Source organism: Egretta garzetta, unplaced genomic scaffold (genome assembly GCF_000687185.1).
Source record: "Egretta garzetta isolate BGI_Z169 unplaced genomic scaffold, ASM68718v1 scaffold616, whole genome shotgun sequence".
Classification (NCBI taxonomy): Eukaryota; Metazoa; Chordata; class Aves; order Pelecaniformes; family Ardeidae; genus Egretta; species Egretta garzetta.
This window is the reverse complement of record NW_009259982.1, coordinates 249,155-262,199: the sequence shown is the minus strand read 5'-3', so window position 1 is coordinate 262,199 and position 13,045 is coordinate 249,155. Positions and strand designations below refer to the sequence as shown.

At 55.4% G+C, this 13,045-nt stretch overlaps 1 protein-coding gene across 2 annotated transcripts in view; it reads right to left on the bottom strand.

The window, feature by feature from the left end:
* Positions 1–543: 543 nt before the first annotated feature.
* KCNC4 (potassium voltage-gated channel subfamily C member 4) overlaps positions 544–13,045 on the bottom strand; it is a 13,774-nt gene continuing 1,272 nt past the window's right edge. Inside the window, exons 2-4 of one of the 2 annotated variants that reach the window (XM_009640456.2) lie at positions 8,124–9,060; positions 6,366–6,551; positions 544–680 (exon numbers count right to left, since the gene is read on the bottom strand). In XM_009640456.2, coding sequence (XP_009638751.1) covers positions 544–680; positions 6,366–6,551; positions 8,124–9,060 — 1,260 coding nt within the window. The remainder of the gene's footprint in view (positions 681–6,365; positions 6,552–8,123; positions 9,061–13,045) is intronic. The other variant, XM_009640458.1, reaches the window with a different exon arrangement.

Here is a 13,045-nt window from a genome sequence, read left to right as displayed (position 1 = left end):
CTGGGCAGGGCACAGAGGTTTATTCATCTGTTGTCTCTAGAAACTTGGGGCTGGTTTTTAAAAAAAAAAACCAAAACCCAAAAAAACCCACCTAAAATTATATGAACTCAGCCAATTCCAGCACAGTGATATATAATTTTCTGAGTCAACGTGTCCTCCTCGCTTTTCCACCACCCTTTAGCCCAAGCGCCAACGGCCCACGGGAAGGAGGGCTCCACACCATAGGGAATCGCATGGGTTGGCCCAATTTATTTAGGATGAATGAATTTTCAAGGAAGGGGGGGAAAAAAGGGAACCGACACCTACTCCAGGGACTGTCCCAAACGTACGGACACGAGACAAGTTCGATGGAGACGTTACACGTCCTGCAAACCAGGCAGGGGGAGCACGGCGGCAGCGCTGGGCTGGAGAAGATCGAAACCCGCTTCTCAGCGATGGAGATGTCCCGGCTCGGTCTCCTCTGGGCACGGGCGCCGCCGTGGCATCACAGGGAAGGGGGGAACAGAGCGACACGACACGACAAAGCGGGATCCGGGCGGCCGTTTAGAGGATGGAGGGGACGGGAGAGCAGGGACGCCGCAGAGGACAGGGAGAGCTGCAGCGGGATGCGAGGGGAGCCAAGCCCACCGTGGATCCTGCCACACCATCTATGCTGCTTAGGCTTCGGGATTTTCCATAGCCTTGGTGAAGAAAACGGACAGGTTAGAGCCGAGCAGCCTCCTTCCCAAGGCTCGGAAAGCAGAGAGCACCAGGGTGGGCATCGCCCAGCCCCACATCCCAATTCAATCCCCCTAAAAAAAATTCAGGAAGGGCTTTTTGAGGGCAACCAAGCTTCTGCAGATCCTCCAGACCTCCCCTCCCGTCCCCTTGGCTCCCCATGCAGTCGAGCAGCGCCGGCCAAATCCAGGACTCGGGAGTCACAGATGTCGGGAGACCAAATCGGTCCTGAGGGGTGTTGGGTTTTGTTTCCCAAATTGTTCTGAATAAGGAATGAGCCTGGGGATTTCGTGGGCTGAAGCAAACGGGGAAAAGCAGCAGAACTCAAACAAATATGGGATTTGGAAGGAGTTATTCCCCCGGCTCTGGTTTTTACGCCAGCTGTAGCAGCAAGCTGCTGCTGACACCTTTCTGTACGGAAGGGAGCAGGTAGACACGCTCATTATTTTCCATAAAAAATTGCATTAAAGAGCAAATATTTCTATTGCTTTAAGCATGGGAACCCTTCACACTCCCCCAAAGAGCCAGAAATTGCTCCAGCTTTTATGGAAAGGCAACAGCCAGAACAAATGCTCTCACAGGTCAAAAGCCCCTTTTCTTTTTGGAGAGAAACCAAGTATTTGCACTGAAAATTGATTTTTAGGTCCAAACAACAGCCCTGTTCAAAGAGGAGCCCCAAGATCACTACACCGGGGACAGCTCTGCTGCCAAAATATGGAAAATGAAGGATGCTCCTGGCTGCGATGAGCCCAACTGCCCTGCACCACGCCGTGCGCACTGCGTCTTCCCTGCGAGCGCCTGGGTGAGCAAATCCCACCTCGCCTGCGCCTCCCCGGCAAGCTCCGGAGCGAGCACAGAACAGGGCGACGCATCCTGCAGGTGATGCCCCTTTGGCAGCACCCAGCTCGGAAACCATCCCCACCTGCCCCCGGGGAGCTCCTGGCGCATCTTTGGGTTCTGCTTTGGTGCGGAGGCACCGATGGAGGGTGCTGGTTTGGGCTTGGATCAGGGCTGAGCGCTTCCTCCGGAGCAATCGCAGCATCACCTCCTTGCACGCCTGGGGAGGATGCTGAGACACGAGCATTGCCTGGAAAAGCTCTCCAGAGCACTACCTCTCTAAATCTGATTTTTATCCCCTTTTTATACCCTTTTCCTACTCCTTTCCCAACCACAGCAGCCAGTAGGGAAGCACAGGAGTCTTCAACCTCTTCCCATAACTCAGCCCCCCCTGGAGCCCCAGCTCTGGAGCAGAGAAGGGGCTGGGGGGCAGAGGGCCGCATGCCTGGACCTGTTGCTGACTTCGGCAAAGCTTTTGCAGTTCCCACAGCGGAAGCGTGAGCAGGATCAGGCCCCAAAGAGAGGAGAAATTTCCTTCTTTGCTTTTTGGCATGAAACCACGCAGCAAGCGAGGAGGGAAGCGAGCGCAGCCCTGAGCCGGGAGAGGGTGGCGGGGGGGGAGCCCCATCCTGAGCTGGGGATGTTTCCCACCTACAGCAGTTGATGCAAAGACCCCCTGCTCCCCTCCCAAAAAACAACCCCAAAAAAACTGCACCGGGTTCATCCTTCAGGAAACCTCGCTCTTTTCCCGGGAACGCTGAGGCTCTTTGAAGAGCTCCTGCATTTTCCTGCCACCCTGAGCCGTGTGTGGGAAGCAATTGTGTCGAGATGCAGATGGTCCCCAAAAGCTTGGGGTCACTGATGGACCCAGCACCCAAATTAAATCAATTTGTTGAGAGGTGTTTTGGGTTGGGTCTTTCTGGAAGCCACCTTGGTGATGCAAGGACCTGCTGATGTGGTTGAGCACTTTATAGGGGTGCTCTTTGCCCTCTTGCTCAGATCATGGAACAGCAAAAGGTGGAAGGAGGGCATGGGAACAGGGCCAAAATCATGCTGCCAGCTTTGATTAAGTCTCAAGCATCACAGTTTGGGGTAGTACTCCATAAAGATGCTTGATTGCTCCAGGGCCCCTCTGCAATGGGACTCCGAGGGCAAACCTGCCCCGAGCCCAACACTTCATTTTCTCCATCAATTAATTCCCAACGCACATAAAGCCACACTCGTGGGAGCGTCTGGGAAGGAGCTCAGGACTCCAGTCCCTCAAGGCCATCATGGTTTTCCACCAAGCTCAGGTGCCACCACGGAGCCAAGCTGCAAAACGCCCGGAGGGTTGCGCTCTGCTAATTGCCACCAGTGCCGTTCGTTAACGGAGCCGGTATCCCAGCAACTCGCATAGGTGCCAACTGAGGTCACCGGGATTGCTTTATAAATGGGTTTGTTGCCAAGGAGCCGTGTGGAGGCATCTTCCAAACAGAGCGGTGGGGCAGCGGGTAACCCCCGGGGGCTCCTTCCTCGGGACCTGGCAATGCCGCGCTCCCCACGTGCAGACGCTCGCAGCTCACGTGCGTGCTCACACACGCTTTGAGCCGGCAGCAGATGGGGATGGGGTAATGCCAAGCCGGCAGCATCGCCCAGGAACACCCGTGCTTGTTTACAACGGCGGCCTGGCACTCGCCTGCCCGGTGCACGCACTTGCACGTGTGTCCCCGCGCAAACGTGGGCTCGTCCCCGCTCCCCCCACCAGCCAAGCATCACCAGTGGACGCTCACGTGAGCATCCCCGCGCTCAATCCCACACCGCTCGAGCCACATGTGGGTCATGGCCCTGCACTAATAGCGAGCAACGGAGTAAAAATCAGCTGCATGATGTTCTGGCTTCTGGCAACCAAGCCCAAAGTTGCCGCTTTGCAATGCCAGTGGGCCATCAAAGGGTAAATCCCCTTCCCTCCATTTAACCCCATTCCCTGGGGCTCCTCTTGAAATCCCACTCTGGTTTCAACCACTACCTTCTCCTAGACCATCCTAACCAATCTCACTGGCATGGGGGATGTTGGACTCATCCTGCCTTTATTCCACTCCATCCAAGCAGAAGATGGGAGCTCACATGCCAAGACAGACCGATGCCAACGTGCCTGTGCCCCAGCAGGACACATTTTGGGGAAGTGCTGAGGAGGACCTGAGTGCTGGTGGGAGATAAGGGGTCCAGAGCCATCCCCGGCAGAAGGGGGGCAAGGTGACACCACTGGAAGCATTGATAGGGAGAAGAAACACATGCCACATGGCAACCCACTGCAATCCAGCTCTGTCTTCTCCAGAGCCCACGTCCAAGGGGTGGTGGGCAGGGCTAGCTCTTCTCTTTGAGCTGTCCCAGTGAGACCAACCACTGGAATCGGGCTCAAACCATGATGGATGCCAAGATCTGCAGCATATTCCTGAACCAGCTCCATCTCCTAATTTCCACAGCTTGTACAGACATCAGTACCTGTCCCAGGATCTGACAGATGGCCATCAGCAAGTCGGGCTCAGAATCAAGCTCATCTCAATTTGCAGAGCTGCCAACATCCCAGTACCAGAACAAACAGCCTCAGCAGGAGATAAATCAGGAGCGAGGGAAGAGGCGCCTCTGTGGCTCCCAACAGCTTTTGGCTGGCACACAGGAGGCTGCTTTGCCCCTTTAATCATCACTGGTCACCACTAACCCTGACCACACTGGAGCGTTTCACCAGGGAAGGCATCATACCCTGACCTCCCAGGACAGCATCCCACCGCTCCATCCCCAACAGCCCAAGCAGGACACAGATGTTGAGGTTCCCTCTTCCCAAAAGGTCTCACACATCACTCAAGCCCCTCTGGACACCAGATCCCACCTTTACCCAGGCACGAGACCATTTCAGCAAGGTGAGGGTAAGACACCCATGTACACATCTATTTTTAGTTGTAAAAAGTATGCTGGAATTTGCAGGGAGGACACCAGGACAAACCAAAACCAGGACATCACCAAAGCGCCCTTTCAAATAGCTGTTGCTGCCACCACACAAGGAGAAAAATTTCCCAGTCTCCTGCAACCAAGTAACGTGATTTGGGAGCCCAGCGAGGGCCTCACTGGATCCTCAGCTTTTAGATCTACTCTAGTTCTCCTGGCTTCAATGGGACCAAACTCAAATGCTTCAGTTGAAGAGATGCCTGACCCGAGCATCTTGTAAGGATGAAGATCAGCACTGGCTTTCATCCCTCTCCTTCATCCCTAGAGCCCCCTCACATCTTCTCATTAGCAGGCATTAAGAAAAGAGACCAAGTTCACAGAAAAAGGCAATTCCAGGAAAAACCTGAGGCTTTTCAAGCAAATATTTGTCCAACACCCTTCTGCCCAAAGATTAGCAAAGCTTTTCATCTTCTTCCTCTTTCTAAGGGACGATGCTGAGCAGGAACGCCAAAGGGAATCCTTGATTTCTCAGGAGGAAGCAACCAATTTGCTTCTACCACTGTAATAAATGTGATTGCCCCCAAAGACCTCCCCTTGCTCCAGGGGCTGTTGGAGAGCCTGGCCCAGGCCAGCCTGGGATGAGCCGGGCTGCCTCGCACAAGAAAATAGGCAAGACCCAGCGCAGAAGATGCCAGGAGGGTGTGAGATGAACCTGAGCACCAGAGCTGGAGGTCACAGACCCAAAGCGGAGGTCCTCCCTATGTCCCAAGCCCATCCAGTCTTTACCAACCCAAGTAGAGCTACAGCAACAAACCCTTGAGGGCCTCCAAAGCACCAACACCAGGAGCCAACAGGTCTTGGCGTGCAGCTCAGAGATGTAGCACATCATCTTTTCTGCTGCTTGGTCCCAGCCCGCATGCACCATTCCCTGTGAGTAACTGGGATTAGATGGTACCAGGGAGGCAGAGCTAGGTCAGCTCCATCATCCCACGCTACCCCGGACACACGAGAAAAACTGCAGAGCTAAAAAACTGAGCCGTGTCCTAAGAATTATCCCAGCAGTCAAGGGTGCAGCTGGATTTTGTGGCTCAAGGTAGGCACTGGATTTACCCTCCCAGGGGCTGGGGTGCTGGGAGGCAGGCACAGGGCACCCTTGCTGGTCAAGCACAGAAGGCTGGAGGACGGCACAAAGGGACCAGGCTGAAGAGGATTGTTGTTTTGTCATAAGAGGAAGAGTTTTGTGTTTTCCTGACTCATCTCCCCCACAGTTTCCCATGGAAAACCTCAACACTTTCCAAGCCCGGAGGAGCCAGCCTTTCTGGCAGCCTGGTGCTTTTGGCAAGGCAGCACTTGGCATGGCGCAGCTCCCCATGCTCGAACCCACCAAAAGACATCGGAGGGGGAGAAGAAAGGAAAAGCCTGGGGATTTTTTTCCCAACTGAAAACCTCTCGACCACCTTCGGTCACAACCTCACCACCTCACCAGGAGAGATGTCCCCCTCACGCCACCCTGAGATGGGTGGCTGAGGCCCAGGGAGGAAAACTGGAGGGACAGGAGAAGTTGGAGCACTGGGGAGCAAAGGGACAGACCTGTCCCCAAGGAGGGCAGCGCAGCCAGCACAGGGTCACAGACCCCAAAAAGTGGCAATCAGGGGAGGAGGACTGGGGGAGAAGAAAACAAAAAGGGTAGAGCTAGCACGGAGAGACGGGGTGGACGGAGATGAAGCAGATGGAGAGGCAGGAAGACAAGTGGATTTGGGGAGCAGAGAACAGGCAGGCAGATGGAGATGAACCACCAGCTTGGACAGATGCAATAAACCTCTACACCACTCCTCCATCTCACCCTCCCCAGCCCAGAGGCCTGCTCACACCTCCAGCATCAGCCATACCTTTCTGGATGCCTCCATCCGCTGCACAGGAGAAGTCACCCGTGGCCAGCAGGAAGCACGTGGATGATTTCTTGTTCTTATCCCGGGTGCTGGAGCGCCGCATGGGCCGCTTCTCCTCATCGGTCGGCGACAGCGGCTGCTCCTCGTCTGACAGCACCACGTTGGCCTCACCGTTCTGCTTAGAGTCTGCAAGAAGGTGGCAGAGACCCATCAGCAGCGATAAACCCACAGGACGAGGTGCTTGGGGTGGCCAGAAGGGTTTTCTTAGACCGTGCAAGGAAGCAGAAGACCAGATTGCAGATGACCCAGAGCAACACCCACAAATTCAGGTGCTGATCCCAGCCTGGACATGCTAACTTAGAGCGACCAGGGGAGCAGGACCATGCCAGATATTAATCCTAAGCAGCAAACAGCAGCTCTTACTCCTGCTGAGGGTTATATACCCTGCGTGGAGCCAAGCAGGGTTTGCCAGGGAAGAAACACCCCTGGTCTTTAAGATTCACCCACCTAATTGGTGGGAACTAGCTCTCCAACATTCACACTGCTGAGATACAGGCTGCCCAGGTTAGTGGTGAAGTGCTAATTTATGCCATCTGACTCTGTGGTTCGTTAGCTGAGAGGATGCTACGCCAGGTGAGGGGCTGGCCTGAGCTGGATCGGTGCTCGGGTGAAGGGATGGCGTTGACCTTCTCCTCCAGAGCAGGACGGGTACCCTCGCTGCTCCCCTCTGCCAGGGCTCCCAGGGCAGGCAGGATACATAGGCACGTGGAAAAGGGAGATTTATAAAGGAAAGCACCTATCTGGGGCATTTGGGGCTCCCTGTGTCCCCACGGGTGAAGGACCATCGTTATCAAACTCATGTGGCCAGATGTGCGGCTGCTCAGGGCTGACCTCAGTGAACACCGCATCGGCGCGGGACACCGCTCCACCGTGGTCCCTCCTGTTCCTGCACTGCAAAGCTGGCTGCTCCGGGGGTGCTGCTGGCAGCAAACCGAGACGAAAAGGGCAAAGTAGCCTCTGTGGCCAGCAATACCGTGGCAGGGCTCTCGCAGTCCCCTGAGCTTAGCCCAAGCAGTGCTGCCCACCAACGTCTGCCCACAGCTGGGGCCATGCCCTCTCCTGACCCAAAGGACAGACTAGCCAACCCCCAAACTTTAGCTCAGCGCAGGACATCAAATAATAAATGTCCAGGGGCTGATTTTGCTCCTGCCCGGGCACAGGGTTTGGAGCAGCATTGACTTTGCTGTGCAGGGATCTACTAGAAGATGAATGGGGAGGTGGGGCCAAGCCCCAGGGAGTAGCCATGGATTTATCCGTTTTGGTGAAGCTTGCCCTGATTTATGGTGGGAAGAAGCAAAAGAAAATCCACCCCAAGGGCATGACCAGGCTAAAATGGGCATCGGGCCAATGGTCTTACCTCTGTCAACATGAGGAAGATGTGGTCTAGATAGGGACACCTTGAACCCCACCACAGTCACTTGATCTATGCCATTAGGAGAGCGGGATAAGGTCTTTTCCACCCTGCCTGGAGGGGGGAATCTTGATCTGCAGCATCCTGGTCCACCAAAACGGCACCCAATACCCAGACACCCCAGGGCACCAGCCCTTTCTGCACCAAGTTCTCACCAACCCAAGAGCTGGGGGCCGCGTCCTGCAGCAGGGCAGTCCTCAGGGACTCTGGGACACAGGGGACCAAAAACGCTGCCTTGCGGGTTTCCGGAGGTCTCCCCCTCCCTCTGCCCTACCTTGGGGTCTCACCTGACCGTTTCCGCTCAGCCGCCCCCTCCTCTACCGCCAACGGGCAAGTGTCGCTCTGGGTGCTGTTACGGGGCGAGTTTTCCTCGGATTTGCAGTAGGTAGGGGAGTCCAGTGGGGCCGGACGGGGTATATGCTTTTTCTTCTTCTTTGGCAGCTTCTGCTTGGCCATGGCCAACGAATAGTACATCCCAAAGTTATTGACAATGACGGGCACGGGCATGGCGATGGTGAGCACCCCAGCCAACGCGCAGAGAGCCCCCACCACCATGCCTGACCAGGTCTTGGGGTACATGTCGCCGTAGCCCAGGGTTGTCATCGTGACCACAGCCCACCAGAACCCAATGGGGATGTTCTTGAAGTGAGTGTGGTCACTCTCTCGGGGGTCGGATGTCTTGGCTCCGATCCGCTCGGCGTAGTAGATCATAGTGGCGAAAATCAAGACTCCCAAGGCGAGGAAGATGATGAGGAGCAGGAATTCGTTGGTGCTGGCCCGGAGTGTATGGCCCAGCACCCGGAGACCCACAAAGTGCCGTGTCAGCTTGAAGATACGGAGGATCCGGACGAAACGGACCACCCGTAGGAAGCCCAGTACGTCCCGGGCAGCTTTGGAAGACAGGCCGCTGAGACCTACCTCCAGGTAGAATGGCAAGATGGCCACAAAGTCAATGATGTTGAGCAGGTTTTTAACGAAGAGAAGCTTATCCGGACAGCAGATGATGCGAACCAGGAACTCGAGGGTGAACCACAGGACACAGACCCCTTCGATGTAGGTGAGGATGGGCTCCGTCTCCACTTTATGCGTCAGCAGGATCGTTGTCGTGTTGCCAACCACAAGGGTCTCCGTCACGTTGACATTGATGTTGAAGGCCTCGTGCGTCTCCAGGCAGAAGGTTGTGATGGAGACCAGGATGAAGAAAAGCGAGGCAAAAGCAACCACCTGCAAAAAGTAGAAATTACACGGGCCATCAGCTGACTTGGGTCAACCCCTCCTGATTAGTTGATTTGGGTCAACCTCTCTGTAGGAGACCAGCAATTTTATAAACCACCATGACAACTTTGGTGCAGGCTGAGACACACTTCTGGTGTTACCTGCCTTTGGTAGATCTCTTCTAATCCCTGCTAGTGAACAGCAATAGCAGGGATGGGAGAAGCCCTCATTCAATAAAAATGAGGGCAACAGGCTCAAAACACCCCAGGAACTATGCTGCTGCCACCCACTTCCCCAGGACCAAGGATGGAGAATGGGGAAGGGTTCCCCGGACCTGTCCCATGAGTTGACAGCAAACCTCAGTGTCTGCGGCCATCAGTCCAGAGCCTTTCTCCAAGTGCTACGGTAAGCACAGGGGAAGGTGTGGTGGGGTTCACCTGGGGCTGGAGATGTGCCAGAAGTGACAGCAATGGGGATGAAGGGAGCCTGAGTTTGGAGAGAGCCTCTGCTGGGAACAGGCATGACAAGGGAACTTTGAGAGGAGTAAGTCAAAGAGCTTTCCCTCACATTCATCCCAACCCCCCCAGACGAGATGGTCGCACTATTCATGACTGTAAGGTTTGGGGACTGGATGTAGAAGAGATGTCCTTTTGCCCCCCTCCCTGCTCCCTAAGGGTCAGGGGTGGACGAGGTGTCCACTAATGGTCCCTGGACTGAGAGGACAGGACAAAGAGGGGAGAAGCAGGCAGAGCTCAGCATCCTGCTGACGCCTGGACCTGGTGACACCCGGATGCTCCCATTTGTCCCCTCGGCCCCACTGGTGGGACCCTTGTCCTCCCCGCGCCACCTCCTCCCCGCTGCACGCTGCCGCTTCGCCTGGGATGTGCGCGAGGAGGGGCCGGCAGCACGCGGTGGAAATCACAGGCTGTGTCAGAAGGAAAAGACTTTGTCGTCCCCCCCCATCAATCCTGCTCAGCCCTCCTCCCCGGCAGGATGAGCTCATGATGAGTCCATTACCCAGAGCATCTGTTTCCAAGAGCCCCCGAAAAAAAAAATAAAAAGCCTCTGAGCAGAAAAGCTCCTCTTCCACCTCCTTCCAGCACAAAAGCACAGCGGGCTGGGCTTCCTGGGAGCAGATCCTGCTCCAGCACCCTTTACTGCTAACTCACCCTGCCTGCACCGAGCAGGATGCGACCTTTTGCTGTCGAAGCCACCCAGCCGGCTGCGTTCCGCAGGCAGCCGCACCACCGCGAGCCTGCTCGAGACGACAGCCCAGGTCCTCGGCTGGAGTGAATCAGCAGCAGAGACAGTCTGAGTCACGCTCGAGAAAAACCCGGCCCTGGGCACCGGCAGTAACGTGCCGGCAGCCCTGAGCCTGCCGAGAGCATCCTTGAGGGGTGTCCCCAAGGACAAACCCGTGTGGGTCCAGCACAGAGAGCATCAGCCCTACAAAAGTTAGGTGTGAAGTTTAAGCCAGGCTCTAACTGATGGAGAAGCCTCTGGAAGATGATCCTCTCCCCCCAGCCTGCTCGGGGCTGGGCTGAGATGCTCCCTACCCCTCGGATCAGACCACGCTGGACCACGTGCTGTGATGCTGCTCTGCTGGTGGCAGCTCCGAAGGCAGCCCCTACCCGTCAGCCAGGCACAATCCGGGAAGCAAATCCAACAAAAAAGCGGGATCTTAAAGCAAAGCTGGGTGAACCGGACAAGCGTGTCTATACAGCAGTGGCACGACCAAAATAACTCATTTTCAGCTGAAGGCTGAGCGATGTTCCTGAGTTTCCCTGTATGGGGAATCTCAGGAAAGCTCAGAGTAAAAACTTAGACTCAAAGCAAAGCAAGAACCAAAAATGATGAAGGAAGAGAGCAGGAGCCTGCAAACGCTCCGGCAAGGAAAGAGCCCTGCCCTACGAGCCGTGCAGGTGAGATCTGATTTAGCCTCAGGAGCAAAAGCAACCTCTAAAAATAGGAGAGTCAGGTTCACAGCCAGTGCCAACCATCGCCCCCCCAGCACCAATGGTGCTGCTCCCAGTTTGTGTCAGCTGAAGGTCTGGCCTGAGATGGCAGCTTTGGCCTCTGCTCCAAGCTCAAGTGGTTTTTTCCAAAGCTGTCTTAAAAATAAAATAAAATCTATGTATATACCCAGCAGCCACCAATACAGCACCAAAATCCCCACCAAACGAGTCCTCCAGAACTTGCCGATGATCTACACGACCTCAACATGTGCTCAATGGTTCGGGATGGGTGTTCCCAAAAAAAACCCATGACCCCACAGGGGGCCACTGGCCTGGAAGCCCCAATGGAAGTGAGGTCAGGAGCCCACAAGTCGGGCTGGAAAGGGAAAAATAACGAGGAGCTACAAGCGAGCAGAGTTTGGAAGTAGAGGTAAAATCACAGCCGAGGCAGTTTCCCGTGGGGAGAAAAAGTTTTGGACTCCAGCTGGGACAGCGGCTCCTCTAGGGGCCAAGTTTTCACTGCGACTGGACCAGGCACAGAGGCCAAGATCCCGTGGGCATCGATGCTACAAGGAAAAAGGTGGGGGAATTTCTAACCACACGCTCAGGCAGTTGCCAGCTCAGGAGGTGTCGGGAGAGAAAAATGCTGGAAGGAGGGAAAGATGGAAATAGCCAGGAGCCAACTGAGTCAGGGCCCAAGGGGCTGCTCTGCGGGTGAGGAGGAGCAAGGACCGGAGAAATTCAGCCCAGAGACTCTTAGTCACTGCTGTCGCATGATCGAGGGAGAGGTTTTACGCACACAACCTGGGACTGCTCTCCGTCCCGCTGCTGCCAAGGTTTGGCAAGACGCACCGGACCGGCTGCTCCGGCGCATCCCCAGGCCAAATGCCGTGGCCGGCAGCACTCTTTTTGCTCTGAAAAGGAAGCGGGAGACTCCGAAATGGGGCAGAATTAAAGAAATGCCACTTCAGCCACCTCAAAACGCCAGGGCAGCACCTGCAGGGATGCTCATAGAGCATCCTAGTGCTGGACGGTGACTCCGAACCAGTAACAGTTCCCTGCATTAACTGGGTGCACTGGGCAGGTTGTGCTCACTTAGGTTGGTTGCACTGCCCCGTGCCTCAGTTTCCCCTTCCACCAAAGCAGTTCTCCTAAGCCATTGCAAAACGATACTGGTATTTTAGAGTGGGAAATACAACCCCGAGGAGCCTGTGAGCATTACCACTGGAAGGTCCCCGTGGCAGAGCCTTTATCTTAGAGGAATAAGAAGGAAAGCGGGGAGCTCTCAGTCCAGACTGATCCCAGTCCAGCCCCAGTCAGGGCTCATATCACAGCCATCTCTGCTCCCTCCGACACACTCCTCCTGCTTCTGCTCAGCGAACGCCTTTCTGCGAGCAGCTCAGCACACGGGTGAAGCAGAACCAAATAATAACGTGAAAAATCTGAGTTGAATTATTCTGCTTGAGTTTATCTTTTAATTTGGAGCTTCGCCCCACCCCAAGCATCTCCCAGAGGCACCGAGCCCTCAGAGACGGGCAAAGGAGCGGGTGCCCCTTTCAAAATTAATAAAGCTCGGGCTGCCCAAGCATCCTCTGCGTGTGTGTGTGTGTTGCTCTTACGTTAGCTGCAAAAACACCGCCTTGCCAAACTGACCCCCTGCCCCGCGCGCTGCTGGTGGGTGTGAAATGCCGGCAGGATTTCTTACGATTGATGGTTTTTTTACACCTCTAAATGCATCCAGAATTCATTTAGATCCCAAATATCTATATGCGTGCGTGCGCGCGGCAGATTTATAAGCTGGGCGTGATGGGGGGACACATGCGTGGGGATGGGACCGGATGGGTACGGAACGGCGTGGGTGGGTGTCTGGGGGTCGGTGGGCAACGCTTTGGGGATGAGCTAAGAGTAGCTGGGAGAGGAGACACGTGCGCAGAATAATGCCCGAGCCGGGCTGGGAGCCCAAAGACGCGCCTGATGATGGGGGCTACGTCCCGGGCACGGCGGTGTCTGTGGGTAGGGATCGTCTGCATGTGTGAGGG